We start from the raw sequence: 17778 nt of genomic DNA, 5'->3' as shown, positions 1-17778 counted from the left end.
GTAGGTCTTGCTACACAATAGCATAAATTCTCCATCTTTGTTCTGTTGGATTGCCTTTGTTTACTTTGCCTTTTGCATCTCCATATACATGTTAGAATTAACTTGTCAATTTTCAGAAAAAAACTTCTTCTGGAATTCAGGTTGAGATTGTGTTGAATATACAGATGAATTTAAAGATACTTGACATATTTAGATTCCCTAATATTGAGGCATTCTTGCATTCCTACAATGAATGAGAGCTAATAAAATACCCAGATATGTAGGGAATCAGCAGGATAATTATGTATAACCCCTTGTTGAGAATTTTGACAATATTTGATTAGTTGAAAATGGCCTACTAATCTACTTCTTGTAATCTAAGCTCGAAAAAGTCTTTGACATGTAAATATATATATTGCCTAATTTTTATAATAGCAATTAGTTAATAAAACTAAAATTTTTATTTGTAGAATGGTATGACAGGATACCACTTATTCAATTTTTAATAAATCACACACAAAATACTAAGATGAAAAACTGTTCTTTTGCCAGTATTCGTTATTTTATTGAAAAACTGTGAAGCAATGTGATAAAAATATGTTTATTAATTCCGAATAGTAGTATGTAGATCTTTATTATATTTTTCTTTATTATATTTTTCTTTTATTATATTTTCTGACTCCTTAAAACATTTAAAAATATTTAAAAACTACATTATGTCTTTTCTATTAGTAAGGTCTCTTTGGCAGAGCACCGTGGCTCACACCTGTAATCCCAACACTTTCGGAGGCCAAGTTGGGAGGCTCTCTTGAAGTCGGAAGTTCAAAACAAGCCTTGGCAACAAAATGAGACCCCCTGTCTCTATTAAAAAAAAAACGTTAGCCAAAAGTGGTGGCGTGCACCTTAGTCCCAGCTACTCTGGAGGCTGAGGTGGGAGAATTTCTTGAGCCCACCATTCCAAGGCTGTAGTGAGCTATGATCACACCACTGCACTTCAGTCTGGGTGACAGAGCGAGACTGTGTCTCAAATAAATAAATAAATAAATAAATAGATAAAAGATTTCCAGTTATATATAAACTATTTCATCGTTTTCTGTTTATTTTAGCTCTCATTTAAAAAATACTGTGTTATTATGTCTTAGCTAGCTTGTTTCAAAAATTTTGGTTACCGTTATTTATATTTAAATGGGTGTCGTTTCACATGGGTCTGCTTTACCTATCTAGAACAATATGGAGGTGTTCCCTGTCAATCCCCCCACTTTTTATTTTAACCAGAGTTCTGCACTTTATAATAGCATTATAAATAGCATGGATAGGTAAGAAATCTGTTTGGACTTTCAGAGAAAGTAAGTTAAGTGAAGCAGGGAAGCCAGTAATAAATGCTCATTATGCTATCTCGGCGCGCTATACTTCCCAATATACTAAATTCATATGCCCATAGGAGGAAACTCAAATATTGGACCTTTCTTTCAATCTCAGGAAAAAGGTGAGAGGCTACTTCAATTTGCACAACCATAGACTGATGTGTATCAAAGATTCATTCTGTTTATCATCTCTGCTTATCTTACTTTCAGCAGCAACTACAGAAGTGACTCATAGTATGTTAATGTTCTATATTCCATCTTATCAATTTCATTTTTCTTGATCCTTCTCAATTAAAAAACCATTTGCTTCCTCCTTCACTTGCATGTTCCTCATTATTTTTGAGTGTAGAAAGAGATTTGGAGATGGACAGGCCCTCTTCTTTGCCTATGGAGGATCAATAAATCTGTTCCTCAAATTCTAAAGAGGTGGCAGGAAACTTTCATACTTCCTTCCCAACTGGGTTATTCATTTTTCTCAAGATTGATGTAGATATGAGTTACATATTGATGGCTTCAAATTTATTCAAACATATTGGCAGTTATTAATAATCTTTGCTGAGAAATTATGTCTACTCTTTAAAAGATATTGGATTTATTGTTGTTCAATACTTTTGAATCTTTTTGCACATTTCAGTGAATTTTAGAAAGCCGTGTTAAGTGCATATGTATTTCATTTCTCATATCTCTCAGAATTTAATCTGTTTTTATTTTGTTTTAGGTCATATATGCCAACAGACAAACAAATGGAAAAACAAAATCAGTCCATGATGGCTGAGTTTATTTTGCTGGGATTCAAAAATCTCATGAGCTACAGATTTTCTTTTTCTTATTTTTTTCCATTATCTATATATCCATAATTAGGTAACCTAATCATTATCTTTGTAGTGAAACTGGATCCTCAATTGCATTCTCCCATGTACTTCCTACTGGCCAACCTGTCTTTTATTGATATACCCCTGGCCTCCTTTGCTACTCCTAAGATAATCTATAATATAAGTAGTGAACAGAGGACCATCTCCTATGAAGGCTGCATGACCTAGAGGTTTTCCCTTCACTTTTTAGGTGGAAGTGAGATGATGTTACTTTTAGCCATGGCAATCGATAGATACTTTGCCGTATGCAAACTCCTCCATTACAAGTCCATTGCATCAGACTTGCTCCTCGCTCCTGGACCACGGATTTCATGCACAACATGAGTCAAAATGTTTTCACAGTGACTTTGCCATTCTGTGGTCTCAGTGTTGTGGATATTTTTTGCGTGTGTGATCTGCCTTGTGATCAAACTTGCCTGTGCAGACCCTTACATCTTGGAGCTATGAGTCATTGCAGACAGTGGACTACTTTCTTTGCTGTGTTTCATCTTTCTGTTAATCTCCTAAAGCATTGTCCTGATTACTATTTGACATCATTCCTCCAGGGGGGTCTTCCAAAACTTTGTCCACTCTTTCAGCCCACATTACAGTGGTGGTACAGTTCTTCAGAGCTTGCGTCTTTATCTATGAAAGGCCATTCAGCACTGTCTCCATTGATGTCTGTGTTTTAAACAATTTTTGCTCCCCTTTTAAATCCAATCATCTACACATTCAGGAATAACGACATGAAGAAAGCATTAAGAAAAATAAAGATTAACTTTGTGAGTTCTAGATCCACTTTATAACTAAAATATTATAATCACTAAAAGCATCACCAGTATTGCTGTCATCATGATGATCCAAAGACACTGAAGTGGATGATTTTTGTACCAAACATAAGCCATATTTTGGAATACAATAATCGATCCCTATGTAAGTGTATATGCAATAAAACATTATGGTTTTTCCTCCAAGTACAAACTATTCCAATATGTTATTTGCTTATGTTGTAATTTTATGCTGCTTATTGATTAAATGATATTTTTAAATGTAATTTATTGAGTGCTATTCATGTATGAGGCACTTTCCATAAATTTTCTCCTATTTCACAACAAGGAAAATAGAGAATATTATTTACATATTGTCAATAGGTAACAAAACTGAGCATTATAAAATGTAATGAACTTGCCACAGAAATGTAAGTACTAGATCCAGTATCAGATTCTATACCTAACTACAAAATATATGTTTTTCTAACTAAAAATATTTTCCTATCTACATTTTAATAACATAAATTTTTTGTGTTCCGTACCCTTCTTTACAGATCATAGTCCTCAATAAATAAGTCTTTGCAAAAAGAAAATAAGTAGTATTTTATTAACCTGAAAGTAAAAACTGTCACCAAGACCAAGACATTTGAATCTTCTTCCCCTCCACGTTTTTTTTCTCTTTGTTTGTGTGTGTTTGGTAATTTGTTTTGAGGCAGGGTCTCGCTCTGTCACCCAGGCTAGAGTGCAGTGCCCCTATATCAGCTCACTGCAGCCTCTGCCTCCCAGGTTTAAGCACTTCTCCAGCTTCAGCCTCCCAAGTAGCTGGGACTACAGGCACAAGCCACCAATGCCCAGCTAATTTTTGTATTTCTTGTAGAGATGAGGTTTCACCATGCTGCCCAGGCCGGTCCTGAACTCCTGAGCTCAAGCAATCGATCTCGCTTTGGCATCCCAAAGTGCTGGGATTACAGGCGTGACTCACCACACCCATCTCAGACGTTTCAGTCATCTTTCATCTCTAATTAAAATGAGAAGAGCTTATTAAACCAGCTAAGTTGATTCACTCCAATTATCAATGCATACTAGAATTGCTGTTGTATGGTGGGGTAGGGAAGACCATGTCTGAAACCCAAGTGATTTGCTGTGGTACTTCATATTATTTGCATATCAAGTAATAAAAATAAGTGAAAATTACATCGCCTAGGAAAAATAAAATTTTTATTCATTCCACCATGTAAAGAATCACCGTCATTGGAGATCTGAATGCATACAAAGAGGAATAAAATAGGCAATAAAAGAAGGCAGCCATGAATATTGTCTCACAACTTGTTAGTAAAATGATGATTCTAGAAGCTACAATATTTTTTATATATAAATTGCATTTGTTCATAAATTCCTGATTCCTTTTTTCCTTTTAATTTTTCCTTATCAAGGAGACTAATTTACAATTTAGTCTCTGGTTTACAGAATATTAATGTGGGATTATGACTGAATTTGAAAAGATGGCATCACCATACAGAAATGGATATAGTAACCAATGAAGATTTTTGGTTTTCAGTTAGAGAAAGGAGGCCAGAGTGTCTTAATTTGTTTGCAGGATAGATGCATCTTTAGACTGAAGCTATTGTCATTCTTTGGAAGTTTAAATAAATGTAGAATGATGTGTATTGATACTGAGTAACCAAAGTGGAGCATTCTGAATGTTTGTCTGTTGACTTTCAGCCCCATGTCAGCCCTATAGTCTTCTCTCTACAGTAGGGAGTTACAAGCCTGAGAATTGCATTTCCTAGACTCTCTTGTAAATGTATTCCTGTGAGTTTCTGCCAGTGGAAGACATTCATGACAATAAAAGGTGAAAAAAAAAAAAAAAAAGGAAAAAATGGAGAAGCCTTCGATCTTTCTTCTGTCTTTCTCAGTAGCAGTAGCAGGCAACTGTGGGCTGTAGAAGTCTTGCTGGGACCAGCAGCATCAGCAAGATTGAAGGCTCTTGAAGCTTCCTTAAGTATGTGAGCTCTTAATTTTTAATACAGGATAGAGGTTCCAACAGCAGCAATGATAGCACTCTGCCATCAGGAATTGTGGGCTCTGTATAATATTGCTTCCTCTTTTTTTTCTAATCTAGCCTTTAGAGTGGTAGTTGCTTTCTGCAGGTACCTAAATGTTGATAATATCATCTAACCTTTTTTGTTCCTCATTTCTGAGCTACTCACACATTTTTATTTTCGACTTCCTACTTACTCTTCCCCAGCTATCTTGAAGGTATCTGTAGGCCGAAATGCAAAAAAAATTAAATTACCTAACTTCCAAAGACTGTTATTTTTTCTGTACTCCCTATTTGAAGTAATATGATCATTATCAGGCTAATGTCCAATCCAGAAGCCAAAGCTGACATTTCGTAACACATAGATGGGTGCTCTCACTAGTGCTCCACATTCTCTGAGGCTCTATTTATTTTTCCTTATTTTTATCCCTCTCTGTTGAGATGGCATAATTGCTATAGATATGTTTCCAGGTCCACTGGTGCCAGCTCAGATCTACTGGTGAGCTCCTCTATTGATTTCTTCATTTGAGTTATTATATTTTTCAACTTCTGAATTTCCATTTGGTCCTTTTTTATAATTTCTATATCTTTATTGATATTTTTTATTTGCTAAGACATGGACTTTATACATTCCTTTAATTCTTTAGACATGGTTTTCTTTAGTTCTCAAGATATATTTATAATAACTGTTTTGAAGTTGTTCTCTACTAAGTGTAATATCTTGGTTCCCATAAAAGCAGTTTCTATTGCCTTTTTTCATGTATACATCACACTTTTGTGTTTCTTTGCATTTCTCATCATTTTTCACTTGAACATTGGACATTTTATTGTAGTAACTGATTACTGACCACCACTCCCATCCACTGATGATTTTCTTGTTATTGCTTGTTTAATTGTTTATTTAATGACTTGGCTTAATCCTGTGAAGTCGATTTCCCCTGCAGTGTGTACTGTCTGATGTCTTTACTCCAAATACATCCCTTTTTAAAATTCTCCTAGCCTGCTATTTGTGGATTATCTCAAAGACAGCACAAGCAACTTATGGAACAAAGATTTTGCTTAAGTATCCTTCTTGACAAATTAGATTTTTATCCTTTATCACTAGATGTGGGTGTGGCTAGGAGGCTTCTATCACAATTCAGGAAGTTTACGCTTTTGCCCCACATTTGTTTAGGGACTAGAATGTTCCCCCTCCAATCACTCCTGAAAAGCACACACATGTGGACATTCACTCAGTCCTCCAGGCTGCCAGGAATTTGTGTAATTGTATTTGTAAGCCCGATTTCCTAAGAAGTTGCTCTTGGTTCAGTGTTGTTTGTTTTTTAGCTAGCGTTTGCTTAGAGGTTTTGCTTAAGCTTCTTGTGCCAGTAAGGCTTCAACCCTTTGTCAGTGGAACTGTGTGTGGCTTGAAGAATGTTTTCATTTCTGCCACATACCTTTCTCTGATTTTCTTCTAAGTGGATGTAGCTGGTACATATCCACAGTGTCTCTTATTCCCAGGATTATCTGTGATTCCAGTAGGGTTTCTCTTAGCAGTTTCTATTGCCTTTAAAGTCTCTACTTATTAAAGGCACAACTGTTTCTTTTGAAAGAGGTGATCTCTTTTATGAGAAAATTTGCAAACTCCACAAAACAGTTTGACTCATGCCATATCTATATTATTACTCTCAGCATTTTATCATTTGGGGTCAGTCTCCAATGATAAAGCTTCCTGAGGACAAGTTCCTGACATCCAGTTTAGGCTCAATAAAGCTTTCAGTTTTGCTGAGTTCAGTACTTAACTTCAAGGCCTTATTTTAGTCCCTTGTGAACTACTTGTGGATAATTTCCTTATTTCTTGGAACAAGAGCTACACTATAAGTATATATGCTGCCAGAAAACAAATTTGAAGTTAGAACAGCTTAATTTGTCACCCAGTAAAATGTTCAAAGAAAATCAAAAGAGAATATATACAACATCAGAGAGTTGAAGGACATCAGGGAAGAAGAAGCAAATTTATTAAATCTACCAAAAGTAAGACATTAAACTAGGGGTAGAGATGTTTGATAGATACAATCCCTGCTACCACTGAATATATGATAAAGGGAATATAAATTTAAAATATTAAGTACTTGAGACGGGGAAGGAATAATTTAAGAATCTCAGAGTTTTATTCTAGCCAATAAGTTAGGATAAAGATTTAATCAACCAATAAAAAAAAAAAAAGAAAAGAAAACTATTAGTCTGGGAAGTACAGAAACTGGAGGAATATTTAATTGGGTCAGAATCCATATTTGATCCAAAAATGAAGGTTGAGTTAGCCAGTTACTTAAACCCATTTTTTTTCCCAAGGCACAGTGAATACTTTAAAGCCAGCTGCAGACAAGCAGGTAACAAAAGAAAAATAACAACATCTGTTGTTATCTCTATTTCAATTTGAAGAGATAAATTTTTAGAAAGCTTTATTAATATTTAATAGACAGATAATTTTTGGTGCCCTAGTTGAATCTGTATGTTATCTGGTCATATGTTATACATGATGTTTAAAGTTTTCTGAGGAAAGTGTGAGTTAACCAAAAGAGCAGTTGAAAGCAGTTTGCTTCTTAATCATTTGCTTTGAACATATTGTTATGTCTTTCAACTTTGGTGTGCCCAATTAAGGGGAAGAGAGAGATTAAAGATGTCATTATATTATTTTAGCTCCATTTTGTTCTCCAAAATTTATAAGGGGCTTATAAAATATTTTTCCACTTTAACTTTGGATTGAAGATGATTCTAATTATTAAAACTCACATGAACAATTATAAAATGGCCGTAAGAATTCTACATATAGTAGGAATTCACTCTGTCAGCTACATTACAAAGTAAAAGAACAATTAACTATCTGAACTGATAGTAAGCAAGCTAAAACATTCTAAGTTATTAAGAAATATTATCTTACAATATGGATTTACTTTTGTTGTTAATATTGAACTTGACAATCTGTACTGTGCCTTGATTTATTATCTAGTGAAGTCATCATGACCAACAAAACATTTAAAAAGTAAATATGTACAACAAAATAAATTTATATAATTTTCTTTGTAATATCTCTAGTTATGGAGGGCTTTACATTTTTAGCTATTTGTAATAAACAGTGTTTAAATTTTTCTTACCAAATAGCAAAATAACCAAAGTAATATTTCACTGAGAAAATACTTACACTCTCTGCCATGGTATAAATGGTTATAATGAGCAACATGATATAAATAAATGCACTCCTTGTTAGCAAATGCTATCAAACACAGTAAAAGTATGGGTGGCCGGGTGCGGTGGCTCACACCTGTAATCCCAGCACTTTAGGAGGCCAAGGTAGGTGGATCACCCGAGGTCACAAGTTCGAGACCAGCCTGGCCAACGTGGTGAAACCCCATCTCTACTAAAAATAAAAATTAGCCAGGTGTGGTGGCATGTGCCTGTAATCCCAGCTACTTGGGAGGCTGAAGCAGGAGAATTGCTTGAACCCGGGAGGCAGAGGTTGCTTTGAGCTGAGATCATGCAACTGCACCCCAGTGTGGGTGATAAGAGCAAAACTCCATCTCAAAAAAAAAAAAAAAAAAAAAAAGTATGGATGATTCCAACATTCATAATAAAAAAAAATTTAATCAACTGTTATGACTCCTTCAATAAAAGTCTATGAGAAAAATCTAGATTAAGCTATGGGTTAAGTGGTGAATTTAATAGGGACTAAGCAAAGACTTCAAAATAGTGACAAATGTCAATTAATTTGAATTTATTCACAACATCCTTTGTTAGCAAGTCATTCAAATAAACTATGAAGCCTGAGATTTATGGAATACCAGAATCATCAATACGATTAATTTTGTAAAAGCAATACCTTGTAAAATAAATATTTATTGTCATGTTTTATAGTAAAATGGCAATAATTATGAAACTCTTTTTTGCTATAGATATTCTCTGAATATCTCAAAGCAAGGTACCTAAATCAAAAAATAACTGTTTATATTATAGTGAACACAAAACGATTGTATCATTTCTAATGTCAAACTTTAAATTATTCAACACAACTGACTTAAAAAATTTCTACTTCTTTAGTGTGTTTTCTTTATACATATTGTTCACTTTTAATAGTACATTTATAACATATACATGTAAACTATTTATATGGAAGAACTACATGCAGAAAAGTTTGAAGATTATTCTTCTTGAGAATTACTCACAAAGTTGCTAGAGGGAAGATAAGAGGAGAGCTTGAGAGTAATGTGAGGGAAAGGAAGCTCCATTAAATCAAAGCTATCTACTCTACACTTACTGTATCACAGCCAATCAACCAACACTCCTATGGCTATTTTAGTCAAGCTACCATTCAGAGAGAGCCACAGCATATTACAGGGCCAGAAATTAGACGTAAACATCTCTCCTGGTCATACTAGGGCAGAAGCCTCAGTGGTTTCACAAGTCCCACTGAAATTTGGATTCCCAGAACTCCAGCAAATCTGCCCCCAAAGTGGTTCACATCTTTTCTAAAAAGACAGAAAGCAGAATGCAGAATCATATATGGGGCATCATAGAGAATAAAAAGATTTTTAATTTTGAATAACCTCTTGAACAACTTGTTCAACTCATACTGTGCCTTTAGAACAGGTAAGTAAAAATATTGTAGCAAGCTGACTTATTAGAACTTCAATATACTGAGGATGATATTTTAATTTGTTTTGGCTGGAAGGAAAAGCCTTTGGCATATAAGGTATTAGATCCTCTTTAATTGGGAGATCACGTAATAGTATCTCACAAAGCTGAAATCAACAATTTATATGAAAATTGAAAGAAAATATGCCATCAAAATTATATTGGAGAGTAAAATTCGCTCGTAGATGGTAAGTGATTAAGTATGATGAATAAACAAAAAAAAGGGTAAATTCTGATCATTATGAAAAACTCGTACTATCATTGAAAATAATAGAAAAGCTAGCAACTCTTTTTGGCAAATAGGGAATATTATTTCTTTTCGTAAACTTTCAGGTGTTGACAGAACATGTAAATAAACATACCATCTTGACAGTTGAAGAAGGAACTGGAGAGAGATAGAATTAGTGACCATAATTAGATATTTGGAAAATCTCCAAGTAAAACTTACCATTAAACAATAAATACAAAGGAGATCTTACAGAAATAATGAGGAAGAAGTCCTTAGAAGATGTCCATAGTCAAGGGAATAAAGAAAATGTAAATAATTTAGAAATCTCAATATGAGTATTCTAAATAGTAGAGAAAGCAGAATAGCAAGTTTCCAAATCCAGATGGCAGCTAAAAATACAAATTCAAATACAGGAGTTTAAGAAATTTTAAAACTAGATTAAATTGGATTTGCTGTATGTCCTTGATTATTTCAGAGTGAAATATATTTGAGTTCAAGAAGCTGGATAGTAATAGAAAACTATTTAAAAATACTAAATTAAATTATTTAAGATAATTTTAACTGTAGAGAGAAAACAAAAAAATGTAAAACAGTTGAAATTTTATTGCATGTAATTCATATACTAAAAATTCACTCATTTTAAGTACACATTTCAATTATTATTATTATATTTGCATAGTTGTGCAACCATCACTACAATCTTATCAATCCATTTTCATTACCACAAAAAGAAACATCACGCCCATTTACAGCAAGCTTTGGCCAAAAGCAAGCACTAATATCCTTTCTGTCTCTATAGAGTTGCCTTTATTGGACATTTTCTGTAAGTAGAATTATATAGCCTGTGGTCTTTTGTGTCAGACTTATTTTACTAAGCATAATGTTTTTGAGATTCATCTCTGTTTTAGCCTAATTAGGTATACCTTTTTTTGAAAATCATAAAATCAGTCAAAATTGAAATTATTTTCTTCAAATGGCTAAAAGAAAAAGAAAAGCAAATATTTAGTTTAACAAATTATTTTAATATTAAGTAATATGTATTATATATGCATGGACAAGAGGAGAAATGTTTATATTCAACTACTTAATAAAATGAGTCTCGGTCAATTCCTTTCATAAGAGGGATTTATACGAAAAATTCCCAGGATTGTAATCTTGGATTTACACAAATGACATAGATTAAACACATACCCCCTCAGTGCCCATCCTCTGCCTTGCCAGGAGCTTATACCCACATCATCTCACCTAATACTCATGACATCTTGGGGGGTGGTTCTGCCTCTATGACCTGGGAAGATTTATTTAATTATGTGGATCTTGATTTTTCATTTACTAAACAAGATGTGTAGAATAATACATTACAAACTTCTCTCTTAACCCTAATATATTGTCCTACTTTCAATTTCCTTCAGAGAATATAATAAATTATTTAGTAAAAGTAATTATTATAAACTGTATAATTGATTATCAATGGAAAGCAAATTGTTCTCATTAATAGAATTATGTAAGCTTTATGATAATTTATTTTCATTAATCTATGTAGCTTTTGTACACTCAATTATAAGAATAGGCATACTGTATTAAGTGTAGACTAGAGAAATAGTTTTAGAAAGCTTGCTTAGAAAGGGAGAAGAGTAAAAAGAGAAGCAAATGCTGCGAAAGCCATCAACATAAATAAATGCCAGCTTTTCCTCTGAAATAAAAGGCAAAATAAAGCTTTCTTAATCAACTTATGCTAAATTGTATTGATTTCTTACCTAAGTTTTTCTGTTGTCACTGTATCTCAGGGCATAAAATCCCAGGTAGCAAAGCTATTTACCCTCAGATTACAGCTGGTATCTTCATTCTGTCTAGCAATTGTCAACTCTTGCTGCTTTCCCAAATGTATCTAGTTATTGTTACTGCTGTTACAGGAGTCTCAAAAGCAAAATTATTGCTCCTTTACATGACAAGCATTCAACACAACCCTGTAACGAAGATGTGGCCACCGATGCAGTGTCCTCCAGGGCCACAGCCTGTCATTGAGTACCCATTCAGTGTGTTCCTACAGGTTGACCTACAGGAACTACATTACATCATCTTCATCTTTATTTTCTCTAATTTGTAACCATTATCCATTTCTTAAAAATCTCTAAGATAGGAAAACAATAGAGGTAGTTACACTTGGATGATGATAATACAATATTTTGGCAGAAAACTGAGGAAGAATGCAAACAAGGAGAGAATTACAGGTCATTGGAGAAAAGAAACCAGGCATTTCCTATTCATCTAAATATCTTAATCCAGTCTCCTTTCTAAGTATATCACTCTTTCTTTGCACTGCTCTTCAATCTTTTCATTTTATAGATGCTCACACATTTTCTACTCCTCATCCTTTTTTGTTTACTTACCATAAAAAATTGGTTTTTAAAAGTGTTTTGAAGATAATACGACCAAGCCTGAAGTCATACCTAAAAGTGTCACTTGAAATTGATCTCCACTTTTCTAAACCTCTTATGACATTTTGCATATACCTTGTACCAAATTACATGTTTTCTCACAGGGCTCATTTGCTATTTTTTGTTTGATAATCATGTCTCTCTAGATTGTAAAATCTCTAGATATGGGGGATTGATTCATTCTGTATGAGAAAATAATACAGTTAATTGTAGAACAGATGGATCCCAAAATACTTGTTGAATCATATCCCCAAACCCACTCATATGGAACATACATATTCAATCAATAATTAAAACTTTGGCTGTAATGTACAGCAATTTAATTTTTGAGACAATATGGTGTTTTGGTATAAGCCCAGATTCTGGTGTCAAACTAGCTCAGCTTGAATACTAGCTCTCATCCATGTTAGCTGTGTGACCATGAATAAGTCATTAACTATTTGAATGCCACAGTTTCCTTACATGCAGCATGAAGACAAAAATAGTACTTACATCATGGTATTGTTATGAGCATTAAACAAATTAACGTATATGAAACAATTAGGATGGAGCCTGGCACATACTAATCACTTAATTGTGGTAGACCACTTTCGATCACTCTAGATCCTATGAACACTGTCTAAAAAACTGAGTAACGATGATTTAGTGTTAAACTTTACACCCAAATAGAAGCAATACATTAGGACTAAATCACTTTAGTATTTACTTCTAAACCACCACATCTGTACACATATACACAATGCACAAGCTCCTCACCGTGAACAACGGTAACACAGGATTTGAAAAAACAAGCTCAAAAAGATTTGAAGCTGAGTCCATGTTTCCTGTTATTCTCAGTACAGGGATACCTGAGAGATATTGCTGGTTTGGTTCCAGACCACTACAATAAAGTGAATTTCACAATAAAGTGAGTCACAATTTTTTCGGTTTCCTAGTACATATAAAAGTTATGTTTACACTTTACTGTGGTCTATTAAGTATGTAATAGCATTATGGCTAAACATATATACTCTAGTTTTTAAAAGTGTTAATGATTATCTGAGCCTTTAATAAGAAGTAATCTTTTTGCCAGTGGACAGTCTTGCCTCAATGTTGATGAGTGCTGACTGATCAGGGAATTAATTGCCGACAGTTGCAATGGATGTGTCAATTTCTTAAAATAAGACAATAATAAAATTTGCCACATCAATTGACTCTTCATTTCACAAACTATTTATTTGTAGTATATGATGCTATTTGATAGCATTTAACCCAAATTAGAACTTATTTCAAAATGGATCAATCCTCTTAAACCTTACTGCTACTTTATCACCGACATTTATGGAATATTCTGAATTTTTTGTTGTCATTTTAACAATGTTCACAGCATCTTCACCAGGAGTAGGTTCCATTCCCCCCATCTCCCCCGCAAAAAAACACTATTTGCCCATTCACAAGAAGCAACTTCTTATGTTTTAAAGTTTTGTCATGATATTGCAGCAATTCAGTCACATCTTCAGGACTCTCTTCTAACTCTAGATCTCTTGCTACTTCTACTACATTTGCAATTACTTTCTCTGTGGAAAGTCTTCTTCATGGAAAGTCTTCTCCATGGAAGTCTTGAACTCTTCAAAGTAATTCATGAGGATCGGAATCAGCTTCTTCCAAGCTCCTGTTAATGTTGATATTTTGATCTCCTTCCATGAATCATAAATGTTCTTAACAGCATCTAAAATGGCGAATTATTTCCTGAAAGTTTTAAGTTTACTTTGCCCAAATCCGTCAGAGAAGTCATTGTCTATGGCAGCTATAGCCTTACAAAATTTCTTAAATAATAAGATTGAAAATGAAAATTACTCCTTGCTCCATGGGCTGCAGAATGGATGTTAAATCAGCAGGCACAAAAACAACATTAATCTGCTGCACATCTCCAGCAGAGCTCTTGAATAACTAGGTGCACTGTCAATGAGCAGTAATCTTTTCAAAGGAATCTTTTTTTTCTGAGCAGTTCTCAGCAGTGCTCTTCAAATATCAAGTAAACCATGCTGTAGACAAATGTGCTATCATTCAGGCTTTGCTGTTCCATTTACAGAGCACAGGCAGGGTAGATTTATCATAATTCACAAAGGCCTTGGATTTTTGGAATGGTAAATGAGCATTAGCCTCAACTTAAAATCACCAGCTACATTAGCTTTTAACAGAAGAATCAGCCTGTTTTTTGAAGTTTTGAAATCAGGCATTGGTTTCTCCTCTCTAGCTATGAAAACCCTAGACAGCGTCTTCTTCCAATAGAAAGCCGTTTCATCTATATTGAAAATCTGTTGTTTAACATAGCCATCTTTATCAATGATCTTAGTCAGATATTCTGGATAACTTTCTGCAGCTTCTATATCAGCACTTGCTGCTTCACCTTGTAGTTGTATGTAATAAGAATGGGTTCTTTCTTTAAACCTCATGAACTAACCTCTGCTAGCTTCAAACTTTTATTCTGCAACTTCCTCTACTCTCCCAGATGTCATAGAATTGAAGAGTGTTTAAGATCTTGCTCTGGATTAGGCTTTGGCTTAAGGGAATGTTGTAGTTGATCTGAACTTTTATCCAGATCACTAAAACTTTCTCCATATCAGCAATAAAGATGGTTCACTTTGTTATTATTCATGAGGTCACTGGAGTAGCACTTTTAATTTCCTTTCAGAACTTTTTCTTTGCATTTACAATTGACTAATTGTTTGGTGCAAGAGGCCTAGCTTTCAACCCGTCTCAGCTTTAGACATACTTTCCTCACAAAGCTTAATCACTTCTGGCTTAAAAAACTGTTTTACAGACTTTGTTGTTTGGAGCAGTTTTAAGTTCATAGCAAAATTGAGCAGGAAGTACAAGAGTTCCCATATTCCCTCTGATGCCACATACAGTCTCCCCCACCATTAACAACCTGAACCAGAGTGGTAAATTCTTTACCACTGGTGAACCTACATTGCACATCATTATCTCCCCATATTTGCAGTTTACGTTAGGATTTACTCTTGATGTTATACATGCTATGGGTTTTGACAAATGTGTTACGTATTTCCAAGTATAGTAGATACAGAATTGTTTCACTATCCTACAAATCCTCTGTACTTCTCCTATTTCTTCATTTCTCCCTTTTTCATTCTAACCCCTAGAAACCACTGATCCTTTTACTGTCTCCAGTTTTTTTTCTTAGTTTATTTCAAGTAAAAGACACGCAACTCTTCCTTTTACTTGAACACTTAGAGGCTATTGCAAGGCTACTAATTGGCCTAAATCCAATATTGCTGTGCCTCAAAGACTAGCCAGGCCTGAAGACAAGGAGAGAGATGAGGGAAGAATAGGTTGGTGGAGAAGTTAGAAACAACATTTATCAATTGTCTGCCATTCTACATGGGCACGGCTTGTGGTGCCCCAAAATAATTAAAATAGTAACATAAAAGATTACTGGTCACAGATCAAATAACATATATAATAATAATAATACAGTTTGAAATAAATATTTTGGGAATTAGCAAAATGTGACACAGAGACATAAAGTGAGCACAAGTTGTTGGAAAAACGGTGCCAATAGACTTGCTGGACCCAGGGTTGTCACAAACCCTCAGTTTATAAAACATTAAATAACTGCAAAGTACAATAAAGTGAAACACAGTAAAAGAAGTATACCTGTATATTAAAAAGAAAACTTATTTTTAATAAATTTATATACTTTCTTCCATGTATAATTAGCTCCTGATTTGTGTGTGTGCTTTTTTGTTTGTTTGCTTATTTAGTTTAGAACCATAGAAAAACCTTCACAAATTACTTCACAGATGCAGAACAATGTAATTCTTCATTTTCTAAATCTTGTATTCCTTATATACTGGGATAACATAATCTCAATACGTGCAGGTACCAAATACTATAATAATAAAAGGCAAAATAAAAAGGAATTGACTAGTATCTAATCTTTATATGTGAACAAATGAGTAAGAAAGCCAAGATCCATTGATAAGAGTATCATTTTATGGAATAAACAATAGTAATGGAACTTCTAATTCTTCAAATGATTTGTAATTACTGCATATCTATAAGAATATTGTTTCAAAGTGATATATAATCTAATCTCAAAGTATAAACATTGCTGTGTTGATATATTTAAAATTATATGATCTCATATCATCAACTATTATCACCAACTAATAGAAACAGAAAAATATTGGTGTTAACTGTGACTTATTTTTTAATTCTCTTTGTATATAAAGAACTTCTGGAACCTTTCTGAGTTGAGTAAATGGATCTTAAAAATGGATCTCTGGTGACCGAGTTTATTTTACAAGGATTTTCTGGACAATGGGAACTACAAATTTTCTTCTTTGTGACATTTTCCTTAATCTACGGTGCTACTGTGGCGGGAAACATTCTCATTATGGTCACAGTGACATGTAGTTCGACCCTTCATTCTCCCATGTACTTTCTCCTTGGAAATCTCTCTTTTTTGGACATGTGTCTTTCCACTGCCACGACACCCAAGATGATCATAGATTTGCTCACTGAACACAAGACCATCTCTGTGTGGGGCTGCATGACCCAAATGTTCTTTATGCACTTCTTTGGGGGTGCTGAGATGACTCTTCTGATAATCATGGCCTTTGACAGGTATGTAGCCATATGTAAACCCCTGCACTATAGGACACTCATGAGCCACAGGCTGCTACATGGGTTTGTGACACTTTCATGGATAACTGGTTTCATGCATACCATGAGCCAGATAGTTTTAACAGTGAACTTGCCTTTCTGTGGTCACAATGTCATAAACAACATATTTTGTGATCTTCCCCTTGTGATCAAGCTTGCTTGCATTGAAACATATACCCTGGAATTATTTGTCATTGCTGACAGTGGGCTGCTCTCTTTTACTTGTTTCATCCTCTTGCTTGTTTCTTACATTGTCATCCTGGTCAGTGTACCAAAAAAATCATCAGTTGGGCTCTCCAAGGCACTGTCCACATTGTCTGCCCACATCATTGTGGTCACTCTGTTCTTTGGACCTTGTATTTTTATCTATGCTTGGCCATTCAGTAGTTTGGCAAGCAATAAAACTCTAGCTGTATTTTATACAGTTATCACACCCTTACTGAATCCGATTATTTACACCCTGAGAAATAAGAAAATGCAAGAGGCCATGAGAAAATTGCGGTTCCAATATGTTAGTTCTGCATAGAATTTCTAGATGTTAGCACTATATAACTAACTTTTAAATACTATGATAAGATAGTTTGAATAGATTATATATAATGCATCATTTCACTTTTCTTATGTTATAATAATAATTCATGCATAAAAACAATACTAAATTACTTTAAATTTTACATTTAAGACTTTTATAAACATAAGGATAATTAGAGATCTGCAGGAAACTAGACATAAAAATAGACATAAATAGACCTAAAAAGGTTATTGAGGAT

At 34.1% G+C, this 17778-nt stretch overlaps 1 protein-coding gene across 1 annotated transcript; it reads left to right on the top strand.

Annotated features, from left to right (window-relative positions):
• The first annotated feature begins 16604 nt into the window (after nucleotides 1-16604).
• LOC100430845 (olfactory receptor 4L1) lies at nucleotides 16605-17534 on the top strand. The gene has a single exon (XM_015143149.2). It carries the CDS (start codon nucleotides 16605-16607, stop codon nucleotides 17532-17534), a length of 930 nt encoding a protein of 309 aa, XP_014998635.1.
• Nucleotides 17535-17778: the final 244 nt, after the last annotated feature.

This window comes from Macaca mulatta, chromosome 7 (assembly GCF_049350105.2).
Source record: "Macaca mulatta isolate MMU2019108-1 chromosome 7, T2T-MMU8v2.0, whole genome shotgun sequence".
Taxonomy (NCBI): Eukaryota; Metazoa; Chordata; class Mammalia; order Primates; family Cercopithecidae; genus Macaca; species Macaca mulatta.
This window is presented reverse-complemented; position numbering and strand designations above follow the sequence as displayed.